This window comes from Ornithorhynchus anatinus, chromosome 1, assembly GCF_004115215.2.
Source record: "Ornithorhynchus anatinus isolate Pmale09 chromosome 1, mOrnAna1.pri.v4, whole genome shotgun sequence".
Classification (NCBI taxonomy): Eukaryota; Metazoa; Chordata; class Mammalia; order Monotremata; family Ornithorhynchidae; genus Ornithorhynchus; species Ornithorhynchus anatinus.
The window spans coordinates 100,471,824-100,499,149 of NC_041728.1; the positions used below are offsets into that span (position 1 = coordinate 100,471,824).

Sequence of the window (27,326 nt, forward strand, 5' to 3'; positions counted from 1 at the left end):
CAATTCTATGAAACAGAAGTTGTCAACCAATCACCGGTATTTACTGACCTACTGGACACCTAATGCAGAGCACTGCATTAAGGATTTGGGAGACTACAAGAGATTTGGTAGACATGATGCATGCCTTTAGGGAGGTCTAGGGGAGCAGGCAGACACAGTAATTCATCCATTCATTCTATCATATTTATTAAGCATTTACTGTGTGCAGAGCATTGTTCTAAGTGCTTGGGAAAGTACGATCCAACAATAAATAGTGACATTCCCTGCCCTCAATGTGCTCAGTTTAGAGCAGGGGATACAGACATAAAAAACTAAATAAAATGGCAGATATGTACATAAGTGCTTTGGGGCTGGAAGGGGGGGAAGAGCAAAGGGATAAATAAAATTACAGTTATGTACATAAGTGCTTTGGGGCAGGGCGGGGAGAGCAAAGGGAGCAAGTCAGAGCAACGCAGAAGGGAGTGGGAGATGAGGAAAAGTGGGGCTTAGTCTGGGAAGCCTCCTGGAGAAGGTGTGCCTTCAATAAGACTTTGCAGTGGGGGAGATTAGAAGGCTGCAATGGAGTTTATACGTGTTTATACTTATAGATACCCACAGATACATACACAGACGCAATGGGAGAGAGAGAAACTATTCCCTCAGGAAAGAAAAATGGACAAAAATCCTTCCAAAGGTGAGTTTACCAAAAAACACTTTTCCATCATCGTACACATGTAAGTATGCTTATCATCCATTCAAACAATGTCTGAAAAGGAGAGTGCTTAGAAGATACACTTCCAGTCTAATAAGAAATACTCATCCGGGGGGTTACTTTGAGACCTTGGATATTTTTCCATTCATTTGGTGGATTAGTGCTTTGAAGTAATACTTACCAGTTCTGCATCTTTTTCTGGATGAAAGCCTTTAAACACTTCCCAGTTTTCGTGTCATAAAGCTGCAGGTTGGGTGTGCCGGATGTGCCATCTTTAGCAGCTGTGAGAAAACCAAACCGCATTTTTGAAATACAGTGCTGGCCTGGCCATGTGAGAACCCAGAGACCCTACCCGATAACTTCAACTCAAAAAGGGCTTGAAATGATCAGGTAAGAGCCAACTGTAAGCTCACTGTGTCTCTGTTATATTGTATTCTCCCAAGCGCTTAGTACAGTGCTCTGCACAGAGTAAGCGGTCAATAAAGTCAGTACGTAAATAAACTGAGCTCATTGAGGGCAGGGAATGTCACTATTTATTGACTGAAGACTGACTTCATTTCAGGTAGAGTCAAAGGGGCTCTCGCGTACCCTGCCCCTCGGCTGGCTACCATTTGGCCCTCCCTTTTCGTAACACCCAAGTACATAAATACGTCTGCGGTGAAGTGTGTTTTTACAGCCCAAGTGCCACCTCGGGGACCGTGAACCATTCCAACGGATATGGTAACGGCTGCCGCTCCGCAAAAAAAAACTTATCTGAGCATCTGTCTGGTATTAAAGCCCTGCCCGTGATTTTTCCCAATCCTAAAACTGAAATTAAAACAGTAGAAAAAAGATTTCCAAACATCTTTCGGGGAGTCCATCTGATGTCGGACCCTTCCTTTCTTCTCTTGCCTCCCTCCCTCCCTCCAAAAACATCTTACCAAAGTAGGGTTGATGTGGGGGGACTTTTTGAAAGTGCTGGGAATTACAGCAGCAACAGGCAGGACAGATAACTACAGCCCTGAAGAATCCCTAGGTCTTTCAGGGCCTCCAAGCTGTGGAAGAGTCAGTAATGACTTCCATCGTCCATATGGGATTTTGGGCAAATGCCCTAAGGGACTCTGGAATTCCTCCAGACTAAGTAAGGGAAAGGTACCTAGAACTGAATCCCAAGTCATTCCCAAGCCTTGCCACTCACAAAGATCATAATTCAAAATACCAAGTCTTGGAGAGGACACTACCTCAAATACAAGAAAAGCTCCTATGACCCCCTTATACAGTTATTTATGAAGCACAGTTGAGTAATACCTATAGTAATAGTAATAATAATAATTGTTGCATTTGCTAAGTGCTTACTATGAGCCAGGCACTGTTCTAAGTGCTGGGGGTAGATATATGCAAATTGGGCTGGACACAGTTCCTGTCCCACATGAGGCTCAGAGTCTTAATCCCCATTTTATGAAGAAGATAACTGAGGCACAGAGAATTTAAGTGAAGTGCCCAAGGTCACACAACAGACAAGCGGCAGAGCGGGGATTAGAACACAGGTTCTACTTCTCTGAGTAAATAACCAAATTTTGTAACGTAATTACTAGAGCCCAGTCCATTTCGGGAACCCATATCGAAACCTCACTCTACATTCTCAAATCTCCACGGTTGTTCCATTCGTTCACTTCTCTGATTCCCTCCCATTCATTCTGCCTTTTAATCGCCAATTCTTATGCCTGATGGAGTCATCCTTATCCTAACCTTTACAGGCCTTTCCTACCAAGCGTTCATTTCCTTCTTAGTTTTTCTCCAGGCTCTTTTAACACACAATGCCTTCATTCAGGAAAGCACGTCATAATATGTTACCACACTCGGTCAGTGAGTCAATTTTATCTACTGAGGGCATACTGGGTGCAGAGCACTGTATTAAGCGCTTGGGAGAGTAAAAACAAGAAAAATACAATAGGGACGTTCCCTGCCTACGAGCTGAAAGTCTAGAGGGGGAGACAGACATTAATATAAAATAAACGAAATTACTGCTATGTACTTAAGTGCTGTGGGGCTGGTAGGGGGAATGAATGAAGGGAGCAAGTCAAGACAGAGATGAAGGGAGTGGGAGAGGAGAAAGGAGTTTCTGGAGGAGATTTGCCTTCAATAAGGATTTGGGAGGGGGAGAGTAATTCTCTGTGGGATATGAAGAGGGAGGGAGGTCCAGGCCAGAGGCAGGAGGCGGGCAAGAGTTCAGCAGCGAGATAAACGAGAACGAGGTAGAGTAAGAAGGCCGGCATTAGAGGAGTGAAGTGTGTGGGCCGGGATGTAGTAAGAGAGTAGCGAGGTGAGGTAGGAGGGGGCCAGGTGACTGGGTGCTTTAAAGCCGACGGTAAGGAGTTTCCGTTTGATGCAAAGATGGATGGGCAACCACTGGATTTACTTAGGGAGTGGGGAGACATGGCCTGAATATTTTTATAGAAAAATGATCCAGGAAGCAGAGTGAAGTATGGACTGGAGTGGGGAGAGACAGGAGGCACGGAGGTCAGCAAGGAGGCTGATACAGTAATCAAAGTGGGAGAGGATAACCGCTTGGATTAACGTGGTAATTTGGATGGAGAGGAAAGGGCCGATTTTAGTGTTGTTGTAAAGGTCCAATTGGCAGGATTTAGTGATGGAATAAATATGTGCATTGAATGAGGAGACGAGGACTATGCCAACCAAGGCTCCGGGCCTGTGAGACAGGAAGGACGCCGGTGTCATCAACAGTGACGGGAAAGTCAGCATGAGGACAGGGTTTGGGTAGGAAGATAAGCAGTTCTGTTTCAGACTGGTTAAATCTGAGGTGTTGGCAGGGCAACCAAATAGAGACGTCTTGAAGGCAGAAGGAAATGTGAGACTGGAGAGAGGGAGGGAGATCAGGGCTGGAGGTGGAGATTTGGATATCACCTGCCTAGAGATAGTAGTTGAAGCCATGGGAGCGAATGAGTTTTCCAAGGGAGTGGGTGTAGATGGACATTTGAAGGGGACCCAGAACTGAACCACGAGGGATACCCACAGTCAGGGGGTGGGAGGCAAAGGAGGAGCCCATGAAAGAGACTGAGAATTAGCGGCCACAGAGACGGGAAGAGGACCAGGAGAGGAGAGTGTCAGTGAAGCCGAGGTTGGATAACGTTTCCAGGAGAAGGAGGTGGTTGAGAGTGTCAAAGGCAGCTGAGAGGTCGAGGAGGATTACGTTGGAGTAGAGGCCAGTGGATTTGTCAAGAAGGAGATCACTGGTGACCTTTGAGAGGGAGGTCTCTGTGGAGTGAAAAGAATAGAACCCAGTTTGGAGGGGGTCAAGGAGAGAACTGGAGGAGAGGAACGTCAAACAGCGGGTGTAGAAAACTCGCTTAGGGAGTTTTGATAGGACTATCGATATATGGCTGTCACGCTAAATACAGCCCCAAGTTTGCACCCTGAATTCAACTGGTCTTGTCATTTATTCATTCATTCATTCACAATCATTGAAGGCTACTGTGTGCAGAGCATTGTATTAAGCGCTTGGGAGAGTACAAGAGAACATTAAACACATTCCCTGCCCAAAATGAGCTTACAGTCCAGAGGAAGAGACAGAGACATTCATATAAATAAATGACAGATATGTACGTAAGTGCTGTGGGGCCGGGAGGGAGGATGACTAAAGGGAGCAAGTCAGGGCAACGCAGAAAGGAGAGGAAGGAGGGCTCGGTTAGGGAAGGCCTCTTGGAGGAGATGTACTTTTAATAAGGCTTTGACGCGGGGGAGAGTAACTGTCTGTTGGATATGAGGAGGGAGGACATTCCAGGCCAGAGGCAGGACCTGGGCAAGAGGTCAGCGGTGAGATAGATGAGATGGAGGTACAGTGAGAAGGTTGGCATTAGAGGAGTGAAGTGCGCGGGCTGGGTTGCAGTAGGAGAGGAGCGAGGCAAAGTAGGAGGGGGCGAGGTGATTAAGTGCTTTTTCCGGAAGGCAAAAGACTCACTTGAGTATGGCTGCCACGTGGCCAGGATGCTGTTCTTTGGAGAGAACGCGAGGCAGACCACCTTCGGGAGATTCAAGGACTGCAGCAGCCCGTTGTCGGACACATTCGCTATATTCACTCTGGAACCATAAGAAGGTGGACGGTAGCTTTACGTCAGTTCGTTAAATTAGCAGTCGGCACTTGGCAAAACCATCTGATTAAAAAACAAACTTTTTTCAGCCGCCCAGTTTTGGGAAAACATTCAAAAGACTTGTTGATTTTACACCGTCCTAAGGAATGCCCAAGAAGGGTACGTTTCATTAAAAACCTCGAACGGGAGAACGTACGTCCTCTTCGGTTTCAGGTAAATACAGTAGGCATTCACTAGCAAAAAAACCCAACTAGGTAATGTTACAAAGGTGCTAGGCAAAAAAAAAAAAAAAAAAGGGGGGGGTGCCACAGAGAAACATAAATTATTTCTATATGGTGACTAAGCAATAGTTCTTAAACTCTGATAGCTTCCTATTCACTGTGCCTTGTTCTCATCTCCCCGCTGCCATCCTCTTGCTGGTGCCCTCCGTCCTCACTTCGATCTGGCAGACCACTGCTCTCTCCATCTTCAAAGCCCTACTATAATTACCTTTCCTCCAGGAAGCTTTCCCTGACAAATCTCTCATCTCCCATTCCCGTTTACCTCCCTATTTGATTTCTAGGCACACGATCCCTCCCCCCTAAGCACTTAGATACTCACCTTTCCTCCTCTCCCGCACAGTTCTACTGGACATATCCTTATACTTTGTTTCCCCCTATCTTAATTTATTCTAGTGTCTTTCTCCACTTCTAAACTTGAAGTTTCTTGAGGGCAGAGACCATGTCTCCTACATAACTGCACTCTCCCAAGCACCTTTTTTTTTTAACGGCATTCGTTAAGCATCTCCTATGTTCCAGGCGTTGTATAAGCACTGGAGTAGATGGAAGCTAATCAGGTTGGGTGCGGTCCACATCCCCATTTTACAGATGAGAAATTGAGGCACAGAAGTTGTGACTTTCCACAGTTTCACAACAGGAAAGTGGCAGATCTGGGATTACAACCCAGTCCTTCTGACTCCCGGATCCATGCTCTACCCACTGAGCCACGCGGCTTCTCAGCATACGGTGGAGTGCGCTCCGTAAATACTTTTGATTGATTGGCTGAATGGGTCGAGCACAATATTGTGAATATTTTGCGGCTACCGCATCTTATCACCGAAGCAGCTGCCTACTTTCCCTGCTCCCTGCCGATTTAAGGCAACCCACCCCGGCATATTAACCAGAACACCGTGGTGTGATGGATATAGCAGAGGCCTGGGAGTCAGAAGATCATAGGTTCCAGTCCCGGGTCTACCACCTGTCTGCTGTGTGACCTTGGGCAAGTCACTTCACTGGGCCTCAGTTACCTCAGCTGTAAAACAGGGATTAAGACTCTGAGCCCAACGTGGGACAGGGATTGGGTCTAATCCGATTTGTTTGTGTCTACCCCAGCGCTGGGTAGAGTGCCTGGGCACATAGCAAGTGCTTAACAGAGAAGCAGCGTGGCTTAGTGGAAAGAGCACGGGCTTGGAGGTCAGAGGACACGGATTCTGATCCCGGTTCCACCACTTATCTGCTACGTGACCTTGGACAAGCCCCTTAACTTCTCTGTGCCTCAGTTACCTCATCTGTAAAATTTGGATTAAGACTGTGAGCTCCACATGGGACAACCTGATTACTTTGTATCTACCCCAGTGCTTAGAACAGTGCTTGGCACATAGGAAGCGCTTCACAAATACCATTATTATTATTATCGATAAGTATCCTAAAAAAACCAGCAATGGCTCCAGGCCAATGATGCCCCCCCGACCCCCTACAGCAAGTCAACCATTTTGGTTTTAACTCCAGATCCCTATTTTAAAATGGATCTGGAGTTGAAAATGATCCATTTCTTGACTGCTCTCATAAATTCATCAATATTACCCTCCTCACTAGCTCCTACTCTAGAGAGGGTGCTGTTCTAGCCACTTGGGAAACCTATCCAACAGTCCATCAACCTGGGGTACTTGCCATGGACCTGCTGTACAGAGCACTGTACTAAGCACTAAGAGGAAGGAAACAGAGTAAGTGACAAGGTTCTGCCCTCAAGGAGGTTATGCTCTAACAGGGCGATGACAGACATAAACCAGTTGCAACTGCTGGGTGCAAAAAATTGTAGAGGGATAAAGTAAACAAAAACTGCAAAATTCAAGCATTTTCTTGGTTCTGTGAAGTGGAATGGCCAAATCCTACTTCAGAAAGAACAGTAAAATGGGGCAGGGCAATTAGGAAAACTCAAGAGGATTTTCTTTCCTCAAGAGATTCAGCCAAAACAAACCAATATTTGGTAGTTCTGCAAAGGGATCTTTTCAACACTACATTTCTTTTTTAAAATTATATAAGAAATACTTTTACCTCCTCAATCACTTCAAGTACATTTGGGTCGGTATGACAGCATACAGTAAGAGTTTAACAGATTCCACAGATATAATTGCTCTATTTTCTCTTATCACCAACGAGTAAATTCTCCTAGTTGAATCCAACTATCATAATGAAGGAAAGGGCACTGAGGAAGATACATGAAAATTGCTATCTCGGTGCCTTCAATTCGGTTCGTTTTTCATTTACAAACTTACAACTTTCAATTGAAATCGTCCAAAATGGACCCCCCCAAATATACCTGCGTTATGCAAATAACTACTCTGTTTATAAAGGAAATATGCCTACACATAAACAGGCTGAAAATATTAATAGTTAATTAGGCACTGACTTTTCTCCATTACACCAAGCAAAGAGGTTTCCATCTCTGCTAAAGCAACAGACTTTGCAATTTTTTCCTGAGTCCCTGAAAAAGGAAAAAAAATTTAAGTTAATTTTAATGGTTCACAATAAACATATTCACAGGAAAAAATAGGTGGCTAAACGAATGCCCAAAAAATCTCTGCCCACATTCTTAGAAATACTGATGTTATGTGAGACCATAGAATTTTATTTTAAATCATAAATCTGGTTTTTATGTAACTACATCACTGACACCCCATGACTACATCTGCTGCTGATTTACAGAAAGGGATTAAGATGACTTTATCCAGTTCAAATTACTTTTTTTTGTCCAACTACAGCCTGGGAAAAAGCCATCTGGAGTTAATAAAATGTTGTCAATCTATACCCCCGTTTGTACAATCAACTAAGAGGACTCAACTGGTTCAGTAACAACAACAACAACAAAAAACAAACCCGCCCCAAACTTCGGTGCAAGTGAATTCAGATTTTTACATAATTAAAAAAATCAACTGTTTGGTTAAGATGCTATGTACTTGACTCTTTCTACCTTTTTATAGTTAGGTCACAACCAGCCATTGGCTCTTCTAGGGGCCCAATCTTATTTATGGGTTTCACTTGGGTACAAATTAAGAGAAATTAAAGATGACTCTGCTCTACTTAATGGCTCGGTTGTCACTTTAGAAGTTCCGGTATTAAGCACATTTCTTCTTGCCTAGTAATTTAAATCAAATCAATCCTGACACGCAAAGCCAACGTATATTTGCTACAAGAACTATACTTGGGAATAGGACACCTTATACCTTAGAAACGTTGTATTTTCCGAAAAGCTTGGAGGACCATTCACCATGTAGAGCCCTTCAGAGCCTCGGACTAAAACAGAACAAAACACGACGTTACGTTCAGAAAGGCACCCACGGAGTCCACTTAATAAGCGGTAAAAATTCCAGTTTGCGTAATAATGAACGCCTCCCAAGAACACATCTATCGTTCTGCATTTAACAAGGTCAAAGGTAACCGTTCAATCATTCGTTCGATCGCATTTATCGGACGCTTACGTTATGCAGTGGGTTAAGAGCTTGGGAGAGTGCAAAATAACAATATTGCCGCCCACAACGAGCTTGGTGGATAGTGGTGAGGAGCCATACTTCACTCTTAGGGCACTTTGCACGAAGAGTCCTAAAGGACAAATCCATCAATGGTATTTAATTAAGCGCTCACTCTGTACAGAGCATTCATTCATTCAACCGTATTTATTGAGTGCCTACTGTGTGCAAAGCACTGCGTGAGCACTTGGGAGAGTACAATCCAACAACAGACACATTCCTGCCCACACTGAGCTCAAGGTCTAGAGGGGGAGACAGACATTTATAAAAATAAATAGATAAAAAAATAAATAATCACAGCTCTATACATATGTGCTGTGGGGATGGGAGAGAGGATGGATAAAGGAGCAAGCAAGAGCGGTGCAGAACACTGTTCTAAGCACCTGGGAGAGTAAACAGAATTAGCAGTCACGTTCCCTGCCCATAATGAGCTTTCAGTCTAGAAGGGGAGACAGACATCGATAGGAATAAATAGTTTATAAAAAATAATTTAAAGATATGTACATAAGCGGTGTGGGGTTGGGCGTATGGCGAATATCAGATGTCCAAAGGTCACAGATCCTTAGAGAAGCAGCGTGGCTCAGTGGAAAGAGCACGGACTTGGGAGTCAGAGGTCATGGGTTCTAATCCCGGCCCCGCCACCTGTCAGCTGTGTGACTTTGGGCGAGTCGCTTCACTTCTCGGTGCCTCAGTTACCTCATCTGGAAAATGGGGACTAAGACTGTGAGCCCCACTGGGACAACCTGATCACCTTGTCTCCCCCACCAGCGCTTGGAACAGTGCTTTGCCCACAGTAAGCCCTTGTCAAATACCACCGACATTATTATTATTATCCAAGTGCCTAGATGACACAGAAGGGAGAGGGAGCCGGGGAAAAAGAGGCTCACTCGGGGAAGGCCTCTTGGAGGAGGTGTGGCGTTAATTGTGCTTTGAAGGTGGAGAGAGGGGTGTTCCGGCTTATATGGAGGGGAAGGGAGTTCCAGGCTAAGGGGAGGAAGTGGGAAAGGGGTCGGCGGTGAGACAGACGAGATGGGGGCACTGTGAGTAAGCTGGAGCTAGAGGAGCGGAGTGTGCGGGCTGGGCTGTAAGGGGAGACAGGGGGTGAGATACGATGGGGTGAGTTGACCGAACGCTCTAAAGCCGATGGTAAGGAGGTTCTGCTTGATGCGGAGGTGGACGGGCAACCGCTGAAGGTTCTTGAAGAGAGGGGAAAACACGGTCTGAACATTTCTATCGACAGATGATCCAGGCAGCAGAGAAGTACGGAGTGGAGCGGGAAGAGACGGGAGGCCGGGAGGTCAGCGAGGAGGCAGACATGGCAGGCGAGACTGCGGGGAAGGAGAGAGGTCAGGGCTGGAGACGTAGCTTTGGGAATCCTCTGAGATGGCAATTAAAGCCATGGGAATGAATGAATTTTCCAAGGGAATGGGTGTAGAAGGTGAATACAAGGAGACCTAGAACTGAGCTTCTACTGTCAGAGAAGGCAGAGGAGGAGCCAGCAGAAGAGACCGAAAATGAGCAGGCACAGAAATAGGAGAACCGAGTTAGGGCAGTGAGAGTGAATCCAAGGTTGGAAAAGTTTCAAGGAGAAGGGGGTGGCCTACAGTGCCAAAGGCAGCGGAGAGGTCGAGGAGGATCAGGATGGAGTAGAGGCCGGCAGACTTGGTGAGAAGACGGTTACCGGTCATCTTAGAGAGGGCTGTTTCTGTGGAGCGATGGAGGCGGAAGCCAGATTGGACGGAATCTAGGAGAGAACTGAAGGAGAGGAAGTGGAGACAGCGGGTGTAAACCCCTCCCCCAAGAAGTTTGGAGAGAAAGGAGATGGGGCGGTAACCGGAGGGAGCCTCGGAGTCAAGGGAGGGTTCTTTTAGGTTAGGGGAGACATAAGTACGCTTGAAAACAGTGGGGAAGAAATTGTTGGAGAGTGAACAGTTGAGGACGGAAGTCAAGGAGGGAAGAAGGGAGTGGGTGAGTGTTTGAAAAAGGTATGAAAGGATGGGGTCAGAAGCACGGGTGGAAGGGGTAGATTTAGAGAGGGGTTGAGAGATTTCATCTTCAGACACTGCATGGAATACAGGGAGAGTCAAAGAGGGTGGAAGAGCGGGGCGGGGGACTGGAGAGGAGCACGGGAGATTTTAGGGACGCCTGATGGTTTCCATCTTGTTGAAGTAAGTAGCAGGTCATTAGGGGAAAGAGATGGCGGGTGCGGGGGGACAGGAGATTTGAGAATGGAGTTAAAATAACAGTGGCAGAGGCAGTGGGTATGGGAGCGAATCAGGAAGGAGACACTGGCGGGGGGTGAAAAAGGCCAGACTGAAGCAGGTCCAAACAAATTTCAGGTGGACACGGTCAGAGAGATCAGGATTTCCTTCAACACTGCTCTGCAGCTCGGGCACAGGAGCGGAGGAAGCGGACTGTGGAGGTGATCCAGGGTTGTGGGCTAGTGATAGGAGGCCGGCGGAGAGAGAGAGGAGCAAAATGGGGTTCAGTTCAATGGAGGGGGTGGTGTTGAGTGTGTTGATCTGTGCAACAGGAGAAGGAAGGTTGGGCAGAGAGTCCAAATGGGATAGGTTGGCCGTACAATACCGGAGGGAGTCAAAAGAACGGAGGTCTCTGTGGGGAAAAGGACAGATGTGAGGGGGGTTGGGTGGATGGGAAAGAGAGCAGGTGAAGAGGTTGAGGTCAGAATCAACAGCAGTGAACTTTCAATCAATCAATCGTATTTACCGAGGGCTTACTTTGGGCAAAGCACAGTAAAAAAAAAAAATGTTGGCATTTGTTAAGCACTTACTATGTGCAGAGCACTGTTCTAAGCGCTGGGGTAGACACAGGGGAATCAGGTTGTCCCACGTGGGGCTCACAGTCTTAATCCCCATTTTACAGATGAGGTCACTGAGGCACAGAGAAGTGAAGTGACTTGCCCACAGTCACACGGCTGACAAGTGGCGGAGCTGGGATTCGCACCCATGACCTCTGACTCCAAAGCCCGTGCTCTTTCCACTGAGCCACGCCGCTTCTCCACTCCAGTACTCGGCGCTTGGGAGAGTACAATATAACAGTACTGCTTCTGATGCGCTTTCACATTTAGATCTCGCTGTCTCAAAACTCAACGGTGAAGGAAGGCTCGGCTAGACGCTGTCATCCCCATTTTACACCCGGGGAAACCGAGGCAGGCCAGCATATCGTATTTATTGAGCCCTTACTGTGTGCAAAGCACTGTATTAAGCGCTTGGGAGAGTACACTGTAACCCTAGATGCTCTCTCTGCCCACAACGAGCTTAGGGTCTAGAGGTGAGCACTGCCTCTCCCGGTTGCAATAGCTACCAGGGGCCTTCCCTTCTGTTCAGGAGGGTCAATCCATCAGTTGTATTTACTGAACGCCTACTGTGAATTAAGCGCTTGGGAGAGTACAATTATAACAGAGTTGGGAGACGCGTTCTCTGCCCACACTGTGCCGGTCTTCTGACCGCCCCAAATAGTGGCAACAACTACAGCTACCTGTTCAAGCCCTAAATTACGAACTGGGGTGACAGACTATCCCCCCTCCATCCGAACTCCCACCGTGTTAATACAATCCTTCATCCTATCCCGCCTGGATTGCTTGCTGACCTCAAGTAAGTCCGTCGAAGGGCAGGGACCATCTCTGTTACCGATTTGTCCGTTCCAAGCGCTTAGTCCAGTGCTCTGCACATACTAAGCGCTCAATAAATACTACTGAATGAATTAAAGTAATCCAGGCAGGTTAGGATGAGGGATTGTATTAACTTGCTGACCGCCCAGTGTCCTGCCTCTCCCTACTCCGGTCCACAGTTCACTCCGTTTAACGCAGAAAATCACTGGAAATGATTTCGGGGAGAGGAGGGGGCGGGTATTCTGCAGGGCGTTTAACTCTGCGCCTCAGTTTCCTCCATTGTAAACTGGGGATTCGATACCCGTTCGCCCTCCTCCTACTTAGACGGTGAGCCCCATGTGGGACAGCGACTGTGTCTGCCGCGATTATCCTTATATCGATCCCAGTGTTTAAAACAGGGTTCGATGCACAGCGAGTGCCTGAGAAATCCTATTTAAAAAAAAAAAAAAAAAAATGAAAAGATCACGAATGCAGCTTCATACAGAATAAGCTAAAGGTGGGAGAAGGTTGAAGGAGGGAGGGAGACCCGCACAGAATCTGCTACTGTTCCAGCGGAGGTTATGCTCGAGCGAGGGTGTCGTCGTATGGATGGTAACGACGACGGTATTTGTTAAACGCTTTCCTCCGTGCCAAGCATTGTCCTAAGTGCTGGGGGAGGTACAAGATAACGAGGTCAGACACGGTCCCCGTCCCCCGGGCGACTCACAGTCTAATTACTAAGTCTTAGTACTACGTGTACTAAGCGCTTGAAATGGACAATTGGGCAACAGACAGAGACGATCCCTGCCCAGTGACGGGCTCACAGTCTAATCGGGGGGGAGACAGACGGGCAAAAACAAGACAACATAATCACGATAAATGGAACCGAGGCACAAGAGAGTTGAGTGACTCGCCCAAGGTCACACAGCAGGCAAGGTGGCGGCGTCAGGATCAGAACCCAGGTCCCCCGACTCCCAAGGCCATGCTTTTTTCACGAGGCCACCCTGCTTCTATAGAGAGGAGGATCTGTGATCTATCTTAGAAGACCCGGAAAGAGGTAGATACGACGATGTAGGAAGTTCAAGCGAGAGGAGAGTCAGAGATGAGCTTCTGGATCGGAGGGGACGGGGGTAGTGCTGACCGGGTTAGGAAATAATAATAACGTTGGCATTCGTTAAGCGCTTACTACGTGCCAAGCACTGTTCTGAGAGCTGGGCTAGATACAGGGTAATCAGGTTGTCCCACATGAGGCTCACAGTCCCCATTTTACGATGAGGGAACTGAGGCACAGAAAAGTAAAGTGACTTGCCCACAGTCACACAGCTGCCAAGTGGCAGAGCCTGTACCTTCATTCATTCATTCAATAGTATTTACTGAGCGCTTACTATGCGCAGAGCACTGTACTAAGTGCTTGGAATGGACAATTCAGCCACAGATAGAGACAATCCCTGCCCAGTGACGGGCTCACGGTCTAATCGGGGGAGACGGAGGGACAAAAACAAGACAACATAATACGATAAATAGAATCGCGGGGATGTACACCTCATTAGCAAAATAAATAGGGTAATAAAATATATACAGCGTGGCTCAGTGGGAAGAGCACAGGCTTGGGAGTCAGAGGTCATGGGTTCGAACCCCCGCTCTGCCGCTTGTCAGCTGTGTGACTGTGGGCGAGTCACTCCACTTCTCTGTGCTTCAGTTCCCTCATCTGTAAAATGGGGATTAACTGTGAGCCTCACGTGGGATAACCAGATTACCCCGTATCTCCCCAGCGCTTAGAACAGTGCTCTGCACAGAGTAAGCGCTTAACAGATAGCAACATTATTATACGGCCTCCGAAGAACCCTTCCCTGACTAACCCATTTCCCCACCCAACCGGCCCCCACTTTTGTGTTGTTGCCTTAAGCCCTTGGCTACTCACCCCGCCCCCCGCATAAGCTTACATTCTGCTGCTCCCCTTATATGCAATTTATTCGAATTTGAATCTCGCTGTCTGGACTGTAAGCTTGAGGGCAGGAACTGTGTCTTATAATAACGATAATAATGGTGGTATCTGTTAAGCGCTTACTACGTGCCGTGCACTGTTCTAAGCGCCGGGGTAGATAATAATAATAATAATGATGTTGGTATCTGTTAAGCGCTTACTATGTGCCGAGCACTGTTCTAAGCGCTGGGGAAGACAGAGGGGAATCGGGTTGTCCCACGTGGGGCTCACGGTCTTCACCCCCGTTTTACAGATGAGGTAACTGAGGCACCGAGAAGTGAAGTGACTTGCCCGGAGTCACCCAGCTGACAAGTGGCCGAGCTGGCACTCGAACCCATGACCTCTGACTCCAGGGCCCGGGCTCTTTCCACTGAGCCACAAGATACAAGGGAATGAGGCTGTCCCACGTGAGGCTCACAGTCTTCACCCCCATTTTACAGATGAGGGAAATGAGGCACAGAGAAGTGACCTGCCCACAGTCACCCCAGCTGACAAGGGGCAGAGTCGGGATTCGAACCCATGACCCCCGACCCCCCAGCCCGGGCTCCTTCCGCTGAGCCACGCTACCGTGCTGTTCCCCTCTCGAACACTTAGTACGGTACGCTGCACACGGCAAGCGCTCAATAAATACCACCGAGCGGTTAACGGAGGAGATGAGGAGCTCGGCTTCCGACTTTCCGAGTGCCAGTGCGGGAGTCCTTTTTTCCTACCCCATCTTGACAGCTCATCCCAACCGCCACCGCGGCCCTTGGCGGAGGGCTTCGACACACGTTCCCTTTCGGTCCGGCTTCACTCTTCAATGGCCTAAAACCTAGACAGGCAGCACGGCCCGGTGGACGGAGCACGGGCCTGGGAGGCAGAGGGACCTGGGTGCTAATCCCGGCTCCGCCACCTGCTGGCTGCGTGACCTTGGGCAAGTCGCTTCGCTTCTCTGTGCCTCGGTTCGCTCATCCGTAAACCGCAAATTGAGACTGTGAGCCCCGTATGGGACAGGGGAAGCAGCGGGGCTCAGTGGAAAGAGCCCGGGCCTGGGAGTCGGGGGTCGTGGGTTCGACTCCCGTCAGCTGTGTGACTGTGGGCGAGTCACTTCACTTCTCCGGGCCTCAGTGACCTCATCTGTAAAATGGGGATTTTAAGACCGTGAGCCTCACGTGGGACGACCCGATCCCCCTGTATCTCCCCCAGCGCTTAGAACGGTGCTCTGCACGAAGTGAGCGCTTAACAAATACCAACCTTATTATTATGATGATGTCCAACCCGGTCGGCTTAGATCTACCCCAGCGCTTAGTACAGTGCCTGACAAATAGTATGTGCTTAAAAAGATTCCTTTAAAACAAGGAAGTTTTCTAATTAAAATCGAATCTTTGCCCTTGGCAACAATGGGTTTAATTTTTCAGAACACAGTACTTCAAACATCACTCTGTAGCCTCCTGACGGGTTCAATAAGCTTGAGGGCAGGAACTGTGTCTGCGCATTCTATTGTACTGTACCCTCTCAAACGCTCAGTGCCGTACTCCGCGCCCCGTAGGCGCTCAGTACAATTCATTCCAACGTATTTACTGAGTGCTTACTGTGCGCAGAGCACTGTACTGAGCGCTCGGGAAAGTACAACCATAAACAGTGACATTCCCTGCCCACGACGAGCTTACAGTCCGTGGGGGCGCGGACCCAGACTTCAACAAGAATAACGAAAATGACGGACGTGGACCCGAGCGCCGTGGGGCTGGGAGGAGGGAAGAGCAAAGGGAATAAGTCAGGGTGAGGCAGAAGGGAGTGGGAGATGAGAAAAAGGGGGGGCTTAGGCTGGGAAGGCCTCCCGGAGGAGATGGGCCTTCAGTAAGGCTTTGAAGCCTTAGAAGCAGCGTGGCTCAGTGGAAAGAGCCCGGGCTTCGGAGTCAGAGGTCATGAGTTCGACTCCCGGCTCTGCCGCTTGTCAGCTGTGTGACCGCGGGCAAGTCACCCCACTTCTCTGTGCCTCAGCTCCCTCATCTGTAAAATGGGGATTAAAAGTGTGTGAGCCCCACGTGGGACAACCTGATTCCCCCGCGTATCCCCCAGCGCTTAGAACAGTGCTCGGCACCTAGTAAGCGCTTAACAAATACCAACGTCATTATTATTATTACTGAAGGCGGGGGGGGGGGGGGGATTTGTTGGATTTGGGGAGGGAGGGCCTTCCAGGCCAGAGGTAAGACGTGGGTTAGGGGCCGGTGGCCAAACGAGCGAGATCGAGGCACGCTGAGAAAGTCAGCACTAGGGGAACGAAGTGCGCGGACCGGGCTGTAGAAGGAAAGAAGCAGGGTGAGGTAGGAGGGGGCAAGGAGGTTTTAAAGCCAATGTTGAGGAGTTTCGGTGTGATACGGAGGAAGATGCGCAACCACTGGAATTTTTTTGATGAACGTTTTTGTAGAAAAATGATCCCGGCAGCAGAGTGAAGTACGGACCGGAGTGGGGAGAGACGGGAGGTCAGCAAGGAGGCCGATACGGTAAACGAGGCGGGATAGGATAAGTGATTACACTGACATGGAAGCGGTTGGGATGGAGAGGGCGGGACGGATTTTAGCGACGCCGTGAAGACGGGACCGACGGGATTCGGTGACGGATCGAATACGCGGGGTGAACGAGAGAGAAGAGTGGAGGGGGACGCCGAGGATATGGGCTCGTGAGAGAGGAAAGGTGGTGGTGCCATCTGCAGTGATGGGAAAGTCAAGGGGAGGACAGGGAAGATGAGGAGCCCTGTCTGGACACGTTAGGTTCGAGGGGACAGCAGGACATCCAAGTAGAGACGTCTCGAAGGCAGGAGGAGATGTGAGACTGGAGAGAGGGAGAGAGATGGGGGCTGGAGATAGAGAATTGGGTATCATCCTCACAGAGACGGTTGTTGAAGCGATCCAACGAGCTCTCCAAGGGAATAGGTGTCGACGGAGAATGGAAGGGGACTGAGAACTGAACCTTGAGGAACGCCCCGCCCAGCCCGATGATAATAATAATGTTGGTATTTGTTAAGCGCTTACTACGTGCAGAGCACTGTTCTAAGCGCCGGGGCAGATACAGGGTAATCGGTTTGTCCCACGTGAGGCTCACAGATAATCCCCAGATGAGGTAACTGAGGCCCAGAGAAGTGAAGCGACTCGCCCACGGTCACACAGCTGACAGGCGGCGGAGCCGGGAGTCGGACCCATGACCTCTGATTCCGAAGCCCACGCCCTTCTCACTGAGCCACGCTGCTTCTCTTCTTCTGAGTTAGGGGTTGGGAGGGAAAGGAGGAGCCCACAAAGTAGACGGAGAATGAACGGCCAGAGAGATGAGAGGAGAACCAGGAGAGGACAGAATCGGCGAAGCCAGGGTTGGATAACGTTTCCAGGAGGTGGTCCACGGCGTCGAAGGCAGCTGAGACGTCGAGGAGGATTAAGATGAAGTAGAGGCCGTTGGATCTGGCAAGAAGATCACTGGAGGGTGGTTTCTGTGGAGCGAAGGGGATGGAAGCCAGATTGGAAGGGGGTCCAGGAGAGACCGGAAGAGAGGAATTTAAGACAGCGGGTGCAGACGACTCGCACCGGGAGTTTGGAGAGGACTGGCAGGAGGCAGACGGGGCGACACCCGGGGGGAGCCGGGGGGTCAGGGGACAGGGGAGACAGGTGCAAGTTTAAAAGCGGTGGGGAAGAAGCCGTTGAGGAGCCAAGGGTCATACAATCGCTTGGCACGGAAATGCAGTACGAAAGAATAAGGTAGTCTTGCAGCAGGATCCCACGGAACAGAAACGGTATTGACGTTAAGTCCCGAGGCAATGGGAATTCCAGGAAGCCAAAGCACTCACTGGAGGCTGTTTGAAAGGCTACTTGAGGGCTCTGTAACTCCACCATAACCTCGCTTAAATCAGTACTGCAACTCACGAAGGGGACGGATACACTTAATAACAATTAATAACAATAACATTAATAATTAGGGTACTCGTTAGGCGCTTACCCTGTGTTTAAACACTGTTCTGAGCGCTGGGGTAGCTACAGTTTCATCAGGTCGGACACAGTGCCTGTCCCACATGGGGCTCACACTCGATCTCCATTTTACAGATGAGGTAACTGAGGGTCAGGGAGGTGAGGTGGCCTGCCCAAGGTCACACAGCAGATGTGCGGTGGGGCCGGGATTGGAACCCAGATCCTTCTGACTCCCGGGCCCGTGCTCTAACCGCTAGACCGCGCCGCTTCTTATTCTTGTAAGAGTCAGTCGTGCTATTTTTATTGGTTAGAATTGTTTCAGTCGGTGGAATTTTCTTTATGGTATTTGTTAAGCACTTACTAGGTTAATAATAACAATGCTGGTATTTGTTAAGCGCTTACTATGTGCCGAGCACCGTTCTGAGCGCTGGGGTAGACGCAGGGGAATCAGGTTGTCCCACGTGGGGCTCACGGTCTTCATCCCCATTTTACAGATGAGGTCACTGAGGCCCCGAGAAGTGAAGTGACTCGCCCAAAGTCACACAGCTGACAAGTGGCGGAGCCGAGATTAGAACCCACAACCTCTGACCCCCAAGCCCGTGGTCTTTCCACTGAGCCACGCTGCCTCTCTAGGTAGTGGGGTAGATACAGGACACCAAGTTGGACCCGGTTCCTGTCCCACAGAGGGCTTTCGGTCTCAATCTCCATTTTACAGATGAGGTCACCGAGGCCCGGAGAAGTCCCGAGACTCGCCCAAGTTCACGCGGGCGACGAGTGGTGGAGCCGGGATTAGAACTCGGTTCCTTCCGACTCCCAGGCCTGTGCCTCTACCCACTAGACCATGCCGCGTCTCTGTAGTGCGCGTTTACCGCCAGCAAAGCGGATCTGCACTACGCAACCGGGAGAGTACACTACAGCGGAGTTGGCGGACGTCCTTAACAGTCCGGAGGGAGGAAGACATTGAAATAAATTACCGAGCTGTACGTAAGTGCTGTGATGCTGAGGGTGCGGTGAATGGCGAGCGCTTAAAACGTTCAGATCCCAGGGCACGGGCGAATCGGAAACGCACGAGTAGGAAATACGACGTCGACGTCCCTCCCTACGAGAGGCGGCAGCCTGGCCCGGCACGGGCCGGGGCCTCGGAAGGTCCTGGGTTCTAACCCCGGGCTCAACCACACGCCTGCTGCGTGACCTTGGGCAAGTCACTTCACCTCCCTGGGCCTCAGTCACCTCATCTGGAAAATGGAGATTAAAAGTGTGAGCCCCATGCGGGACAGGGACCGTGTCCGACCCGGTTAGCCTCTACTACGGTGCTCCGTACGGTGCCCGGCATCGCGGGTCCTTGACCGATGCCATTTTTTAAAAAAAGGAACAAAACAAGGCTCGGCTGACATATTCCAAGTGCAGTTTTAAAATAGCAGGATTGGCTTTTCATTGGTCCCCCTTGAAAAAAGCATTCACATCAAGGCCGCGTGAAACCTCTCTCTCCCGCGAGGAAGATTTTAAAATCGTGCAAGTGGCCGGGAGTCTCGTTGTCAGAGAGGTTCTTCCGGAATCCCTGGCACGCTCGGAGAATTTTCAGAGCGCTTGCTCTACAGTTCCTCAACTTGCCTCCGCGATGGGTGGTCGCTTTCCTCATTTTCGAAGCTGAATGCCCCAGGTCAGGGGTCAGAGCCTCGGTTTCTTGATCCGCATACCCTACTCTAAGTCCAAACCAGTAGCCAAGCTTCCTACATGTGCAGCGTGGCTCAGTGGAAAGAGCCCGGGCTTGGGAGTCGGAGGTCATGAGTTCGAATCCCGGCTCTGCCCCCTGTCAGCCGTGTGACTGTGGGTGAGTCACTTCACTTCTCTGGGCCTCAGTTCCCCTCTCTGGAAAATGGGGATGAAGACTGGGAGCCTCACGTGGGACAACCCGATTCCCCTGTATCTACCCCGGCGCTGAGAACGGTGCTCGGCACCTAGTAAGCGCTTAACAAATACCAACGTTATTATTCTTATAAGCGGCAGAGCCGGGATTAGAACCCACGCCCTCTGGCTCCCAAGCCCGAGCTCTTTCCACTAAACCACCCTGCTTCTTCTGTCGTACTGTGCTTTCCCAAGCGCTCAGTACGGTGCTTTGCACACAGTAGGCGCTTAATAAGTCCGACTGAGCGAATGAATAGGGAGCGTGGCTACCAACTCTGCCGCACTGTACTCTCCCAAGCGCTTGGTACAGCGCTCTGCACAGTGTAGGCGCTCTGACGGCGTGCAGGGCACCGAACTGAGTCCTGGGGAAGAGTCTACAGGTGGGAATTCACCACGGACCCTGCCGCTCGAGGGGGTTCCCCATCTACGGGGGTCCCCGCTCGCCCCACTCCTCTTCCTAGCCAAAGTGGAAACTCCTCCCAGTTAACTCCCGCGTCCTTGGGCTAGTGACTAACACAGAAACCGCCTCCCGCCTGTAAAACGAGAGGCTTGTAAGGCTGAGGTGAGAAAATGTGAAACTGCTTTTTTTTTTTTTTTAAAAAAAAAAAAAGGCTTAGGAGGAAGAGGCTACGGCACGAATCCGGGGAGCATTCTTTCTCCAGATGGACACTCGCGGCTTAGAGCGACACGCTCACTGACTGCGATCCGGGAATCCGGCCGGCATTCCCGGTTTTGCTTCCGACTCTTGTGCACTGAAACGGCCCCGACCCCGACGAGGGACTGAGCCAAGAAAGGCCTGGGCAAACGCTGCTCGAGGGCAGAGCGGAAACTTCCTTTAACCTTTAAAGCTCACCTCCTCCAAGAGGCCTTCCCAGACTGAGTTCCCCTTTTCCCTCTGCTCCCTCTACCCCCGCTTCACCTCTCCGCAGCTAAACCCTCTTCTCCCCCCATCTCCCTCTGCTCCTCCCCCTCTCCCGTCCCCTCCCCTCAACACTGTACTCGTCCGCTCGACTGTCTATATCTTCATCGCCCTATTTATTTTGCTAATGAGATGTACATCACCTCGATTCTATTTATTTGCTATCGTTTTAACGAGACGTTCTTTCCCTCCATTCTGTTTATCGCCGTTGTTCTCGTCCGTCCGTCTCCCCCGATTAGACCGTAAGCCCGTCGAACGGCAGGGACCGTCTCTGTTACCGATTTGTCCATTCCAAGCACTTAGTAAAGTGCTCTGCACATAGTGACCGCTCAATAAATACTACTGAATGAATGAACCTATGCTGAGGCAGGACCCCGCACTCGCCGTCTTTCACGTTTCCTCCCGGGACCCCGAGAAGGCCCCAGACGTCGCCCGAAACGACGGCGGGAGCCAGACCGCCACGGCGGGCTCGGAAATACGGCCCCACTGAATCGTCCTCGTCGCGCGACATGCTTCGATTTTGCCGACGTGTTTACGAGTCACCTTAAGCCGTCCACCTCGACCCCGAATTCCAAAGCAGATGGGACACTGGTAAATTCCAGCGCCGCCTGGGATGGGATTTCTCACTCTGATGGGAAGCAGCGTGGCTCAGTGGAAAGAGCCCGGGCTTCGGAGTCAGAGGGCATGGGTTCGACTCCCGGCTCTGCCCCTTGTCAGCTGCGTGACTGTGGGCGAGTCGCTTCACTTCTCTGTGCCTCAGTTACCTCATCTGTAAAACGGGGATTAACCGTGAGCCTCACGTGGGACGACCCGATGACCCTGTATCTCCCCCAGCGCTTAGAACAGCGCGTGGCACGTAGTAAGCGCTTAACAAATACCAACACTATCATTATCAGTGGATAAAAGCCCGGGCCTGGGAGGTGGAGCACCCGGGTTCTAATCCCGGCTCCGCCGCCGGTCGGCCGTGTGACCTGGGCTAAGTCGCTTCACTTCTCTGGGCCTCAGTTTCCTCAACTGCAAAATGGGGGGACTCAACCCCTGTTCTCTCACCTTCTTAGATTGTGAGCCCTATGTGGGACGGGGACTGTTACTGATCTGATTAATCTGTATAATAATAATAATAATGGCACTTGTTAAGCGCTTACTACGGGCAAAGCACTGTTCTAAGCCCTGGGGAGGATACAATCTAATCAGGTTGTCACAGGTTGATGTCTGTCTCTCCCCCTCTAGACTGTGAGCCTGTAGTGGGCGGGGAATGTCAGTTTACTCTTAATAATAATAATAATAATAATAATAATTCATAATTATGTAATTTGTCAAGTGGTACGTGCCAAGCACTGTTTTAAGCGCCGGGGAGGATGCAAAGTAATCAGGTTGTCCCACACGGGGCTCACAGTCCTAATGCCCGTTTTACAGATGAGGTCACTGAGGCGCAGAGACGTTAAGTGACCCGCCCACAGTCGCGCAGCTGACGAGGGGCAGCGCCGGGATTCGAACCCACGATCTCTGACTCCCCAGCCCGGGCTCTTTCCACTGAGTCACGCCGTATCTACTCCAGGGCTCAGAACCCACGACAGGCGGTTCACGAATAACATTAAAAAAAAAAAAACCTCATCCCAATCATTTCTACAGGTCTGTCAACTCTGCTATATTGGACCTTCCCAACCGCTCAGTACAGTGACCCGCACACAATAAGCCCTCAATAAATAGGACTGATCTCTCCAAAGCACCAAAGCACTAACCCTATGCACCATTCTTCCGACGTGACTCATAATAACGATGACGCTACTTGTTAAGCACTCACTATGGGCCAAGCTCCGTTCTAAGCCCTGGGGTGGATACAAGCTAACCGGGTTGGACACCGTCCCCGTCCCCCACGGGGCTCACGGTCTTAATCCCCATTTTCCAGACGCGGCCACTGAAGCCTGGAGAAGTGACCTGTCCAGGGTCACACGGCAGACAAGCGGCGGATTCGGGATTAGAACCCAGGTCCTTCTGACTTCCAGGTCCGCGATCTATCCACTGGGCCGTTGCTGTTTCTCCACCGCCGTGCACAACGGGCAGTGTGGGAGACGTCGTTCTTTTGGATGGTCGCGGGGGTCAACGTGGGGGCAGAGATCATCGCCGATCGTTATTTATCGAGCGCTTATTGTGTGCCGAACACGGTACCAAGCACTTGGGAGAGGACAATACAGGAGAGTTGGTAGACGGTTCCACCACCAGCGCTCCGGTCCAGATGTCTAAACCGCTAAGAACACGAGAGCGGGAATGAGCATTTTCTCAGAAAAGCCAGCACTCAACACTGGGGACAGATTCATTCGATAGTATTTATCGAGCGCTTACTATGTGCGGAGCACTGGACTGAGCGCTCGGGCACGGACCAATCGGTAACAGATAGAGACGGTCCCCGCCCTCTGACGGGCTGACGGTCTAATCGGGGGAGACGGACGGACGAGAACAATAGCGATAAATAGAATCGCGGGGATGAACATCTCGTTAAAACAAGAGCAAATGAATAGAATCGAGGGGATGTACATCTCATCCACAAAACAAATAGGGTAGGGTAACGAAACAGATTAATAATGTTGGTATTTGTTAAGCGTCTACTACGCGGAGAGCACCGTTCTAAGCGCTGGGGGAGATACGGGGGCATCAGGTTGTTCCACGTGAGGCTCACGGTTAAACCCCATTTTCCAGACGAGGTAAGTGAGGCCCAGAGAAGTGAAGTGACTTGCCCACAGTCACACAGCTGCCAAGTGGCAGCGCCGGGATTCCAACCCACGACCTCTGACTCCCCAGCCCGGGCTCTTCCCACTGAGCCACGCCGCTTCTCCAGATTAGGCACGGTCAAGCTATTTGGAGAGAATAAAGACCATCGGTCAACACCACGAGTGAGGGAATTAAAGTGGACTCGGTCTTAAAAATGAAGGTTAGGCGATAAGTCTGGAAAACTTGACCGCGATGAAACCGCGCCTTTCCACCGCGCCTTTCAACTAGGCAGTGGTTTAAAGATGATAATAATAACGCTGGTATTTGTTAAGCGCTTACTCTGTGCGGAGCACCGTTCTAAGCGCCGGGGGAGATACGGGGCCATCGGGTCGTCCCACGTGAGGCTCACAGTTAATCCCCATTTCACGGATGAGGGAAATGAGGCCCAGAGAAGCGAAGTGACTCAACGGTGGGATCTGTGAAGCGCTTACTATGTGCAGGGCTCCGTTCTAAGCGCTGGGGGAGATACAAGGTCATCGGGTTGACCCACGTGAGGCTCACAGTCCCCATCCCCATTTTCCAGAGGAGGGAACTGAGGCCCAGAGAAGTGAAGTGACTGGCCCACGGTCACCCAGGTGACGAGGGGCAGAGCCGGGATTCGAACCCGTGACTGCCGACGCCCAAGCCCGGGCTCTTTCCCCGGAGCCGCGCTGCTCCTGGTAGAGGCCACCATTAATGAATCGTCCGACCTCAGGGGCAGAAATCGACACCCCAGATGCTCCCGCACTGGTCCTCCCGCTCCGGCAGTTCCCGGACGCCAAATGATCTCCTGTACTGAACGCCGCCATAAATGTCTCATTCCCGGTGATGACCGCATCTCGCTGACTCTTCTTCCCCCACCTCATAATTACAGATGCGCCCCGGGGCTCAGCTCTGCCACCTCTCCTTTCCCTTTTTACGCTCGAGCCTCCGGGAAGAGCGGCTCAGCCGCTCAGGTGGGATAAAACGGCGTGGCTCAGCGGAGAGAGAGAGCCCGGGCGGGGCAGTCGGGGGGTCACGGGTCCGAACCCCGGCTCCGCCGCTCGGCAGCGGGGTGACCGCGGGCCAGTCGCTTCACTTCTCTGGGCCTCGGCGACCTCGTCGGCAAAATGGGGACGAAGACCGGGAGCCTCACGCGGGACGATCCGATGACCCCGCCCAGCGCTTAGAACGGCGCTCGGCACAGAGTGGGCGCTTCACAAATACCGACATTATTATTGTAAAACCTCCCTGTGCTTCTCAGGAAGCGGCAGGGCCCGGTGGGAAGAGCAAGGGGGGGTCAGGAGACCCCAGCTCCACAACCTGCCGGGGGTGTGGCCTCGGGCCAGCCCCTGGACTCTTCTTTGCCTCAGTTTCTTCACCTGGAAAATGGGGATTCAATCCTTGTTCTCCCTCCCACACAGACTGTGAGCTTCATGAAGGGCGGGGACTGTGTCTGAGCTGATTACCTCGCATTTCTACCCCAAATGGGGATTTCATCTCTGTCGCTTCTGCTCCTTGTGCCCTAAGCCCCACACAGGGCAGGACAGGCCTTGGCACACGGCACGCGCTTAGCATATCAGCTGTGTGACTGTGGGCAAGCCACTTCACTTCTCTGTGCCTCAGTTCCCTCATCTGGAAAACGGGGATTAACTGTGAGCCTCACGTGGGACGACCCGATGAGCCCGTATCTCCCCCAGCGCTTAGAACGGTGCTCTGCACGTAATAAGCGCTGACCAAATACCAACATTATTATATACAGAAGCAGCGTGGATTGGAGGAAAGAGGACGGACGTGGGAGTCAGAGGACGTGAGTTCTAATCCCGGCTCCGCCACGTGCCGGCTACGTGACCTCGGGCGAGTCGCTCCCCTGCGCCTCGGTCACCTCGTCGGGAAAATGGGGATTCAAAGTGACGCCACGTGGCACAACCTGATCACCTTGTATCTAAGGAGCGTGGCTCGGTGGCAAGAGCCCGGGCTTGGGAGTCGGAGGTCGTGGGTTCCAATCCCGGCTCCGCCCCGTCAGCTGTGTGATTTTTGCGCTTCACTTCTCTGAGCCTCGGTGACCTCACCTGGCAAATGGGGATGAAGACTGCGAGCCCCACGGGGGACAACCTGATCACCTTGGATCCCCCCGGCGCTTAGAAGAGTGCTTTGCGCATAGTAAGGGCTTAACCGATACCATCATTATTATTATTATTATTATATTCCATTACTATTACCGTTTTAATCCCGCAGGCTCCCGAGTCCATCACCGAGTCCTGCCGGTTCAATTTTTTCCCCCGACCTTCCCGGTTCCTCCGTATTCTCGATTCTATTTATCGCTATCGTTTCCGTCTGTTTCCCCCGTACTCTCGATTCTATTTATCGCTATCGTTTCCGTCTGTTTCCCCCGCTTAGACCGTGAGCCCGTCCAAGGGCAGGGCTCGTCTCTCCCTGTTGCCGAATTGTCCATTCCAAGCGCTCAGTACAGTGCTCTGCACACGGGAAGCGCTCAATACATACGAATGAATGAGGGGGTGAATATTCTGCCCTCGTGAAGCCCCGTGTGGGACGGGGGGGGGGGGGGTCCGTGTCCAACCTGACTATCCTAAATCCACCCTAGCACTCAGTAAGCGTTTCACAAATACCCCCGCTATCCTTAGCTCACTATGCTCCCTCGCCTTCCTGCCTCTTACCCAACTCCCCTCATTTCCTGCTAGGTGAGTCACCCTCTAGGCTCATTCATTCGATAGTATTTATTGAGCGCTTATTATGTGCGGAGCACCGGACTAAGCGCTCGGAACGGACGTTGCGGCACCGGATAGAGACCATCCCCGCCCAGTGACGGGCTTACGGTCTGATCGGGGGAGACGGACGGACGAGAACGACGGCGATAAAGAGAATCGAGGGGATGGACAGCTCATCGACAAAATAAATAGGGTAATGAAAATATATACAGTTGAGCGGACGAGCACAATGATGAGGGGAAGGGAGAGGGGGGGAGGAGCAGGGGGAAAGGGAGGGAAAAGGGGGCTCAGCTGCGGGGAGGTGAAGAAGAGGGGAAGCTCAATCCGGGAAGGCCTCTCGGAGGAGGTGAGCCCTCCAGCCAGGCAAAACGGCTCCTCACCTCTCCCAATCCCCTCTTCCCCCTCCAAGGCTTCATGCCATCCCTCCCATCGCTAGCAACCGCCGCCCCCCGTCTCTTTTTCCCGACGGCCACCCCCGCACCCCTCCCTCATTTTATGGTATCCGCCAGGCCCAGCGTGGCTCAGTGGAAAGAGCCCGGGCCTTGGGAGTCAGGGGTCACGGGTTCGAAACCCGGCTCCGCCACTCGTCTGCTGGGTGACCTCGGGCTTCGCTTCTCTGGGCCTGTAAAATGGGGATCTGTGAGCCTCACGTGGGACAACCCGATGACCCCGTATCTCCCCCCAGTGCTTAGAATAATAATGTTGGTAGTTGTTAAGCGCTTACTATGTGCAGAGCACTGTTCTAAGCGCTGGGGTAAACACAGGGGAATCAGGTTGTCCCACGTGAGGCTCACAGTCTTCATCCCCATTTTACAGATGAGGGAACCGAAGCACAGAGAAGTGAAGTGACTCTCCCAATGTCACACAGCCGACAAGTGGCAGAGCTGGGATTCGAACTCATGAGCCCTGACTCCAAAACCCGTGCTCTTTCCACTGCGCCACGCTGCTTCTCAGTGC

General features: G+C 51.1%; 1 protein-coding gene across 2 annotated transcripts in view; it reads right to left on the reverse strand.

The window, feature by feature from the left end:
* The window catches only part of EIF2A (eukaryotic translation initiation factor 2A), a 48,192-nt gene that overhangs the window by 19,301 nt on the left and 1,565 nt on the right, over positions 1 to 27,326 (reverse strand). Inside the window, exons 1-5 of one of the 2 annotated variants that reach the window (XM_029070709.1) lie at positions 17,429 to 17,453; positions 8,261 to 8,330; positions 7,447 to 7,521; positions 4,650 to 4,768; positions 873 to 972 (exon numbers count right to left, since the gene is read on the reverse strand). In XM_029070709.1, the coding sequence (XP_028926542.1) occupies positions 873 to 972; positions 4,650 to 4,768; positions 7,447 to 7,521; positions 8,261 to 8,307 (341 nt within the window). In that variant the 5' untranslated portion in view covers positions 8,308 to 8,330; positions 17,429 to 17,453. Of the gene's footprint in view, positions 1 to 872; positions 973 to 4,649; positions 4,769 to 7,446; positions 7,522 to 8,260; positions 8,331 to 17,428; positions 17,454 to 27,326 lie in introns of those variants that run through there. The other variant, XM_029070697.1, reaches the window with a different exon arrangement.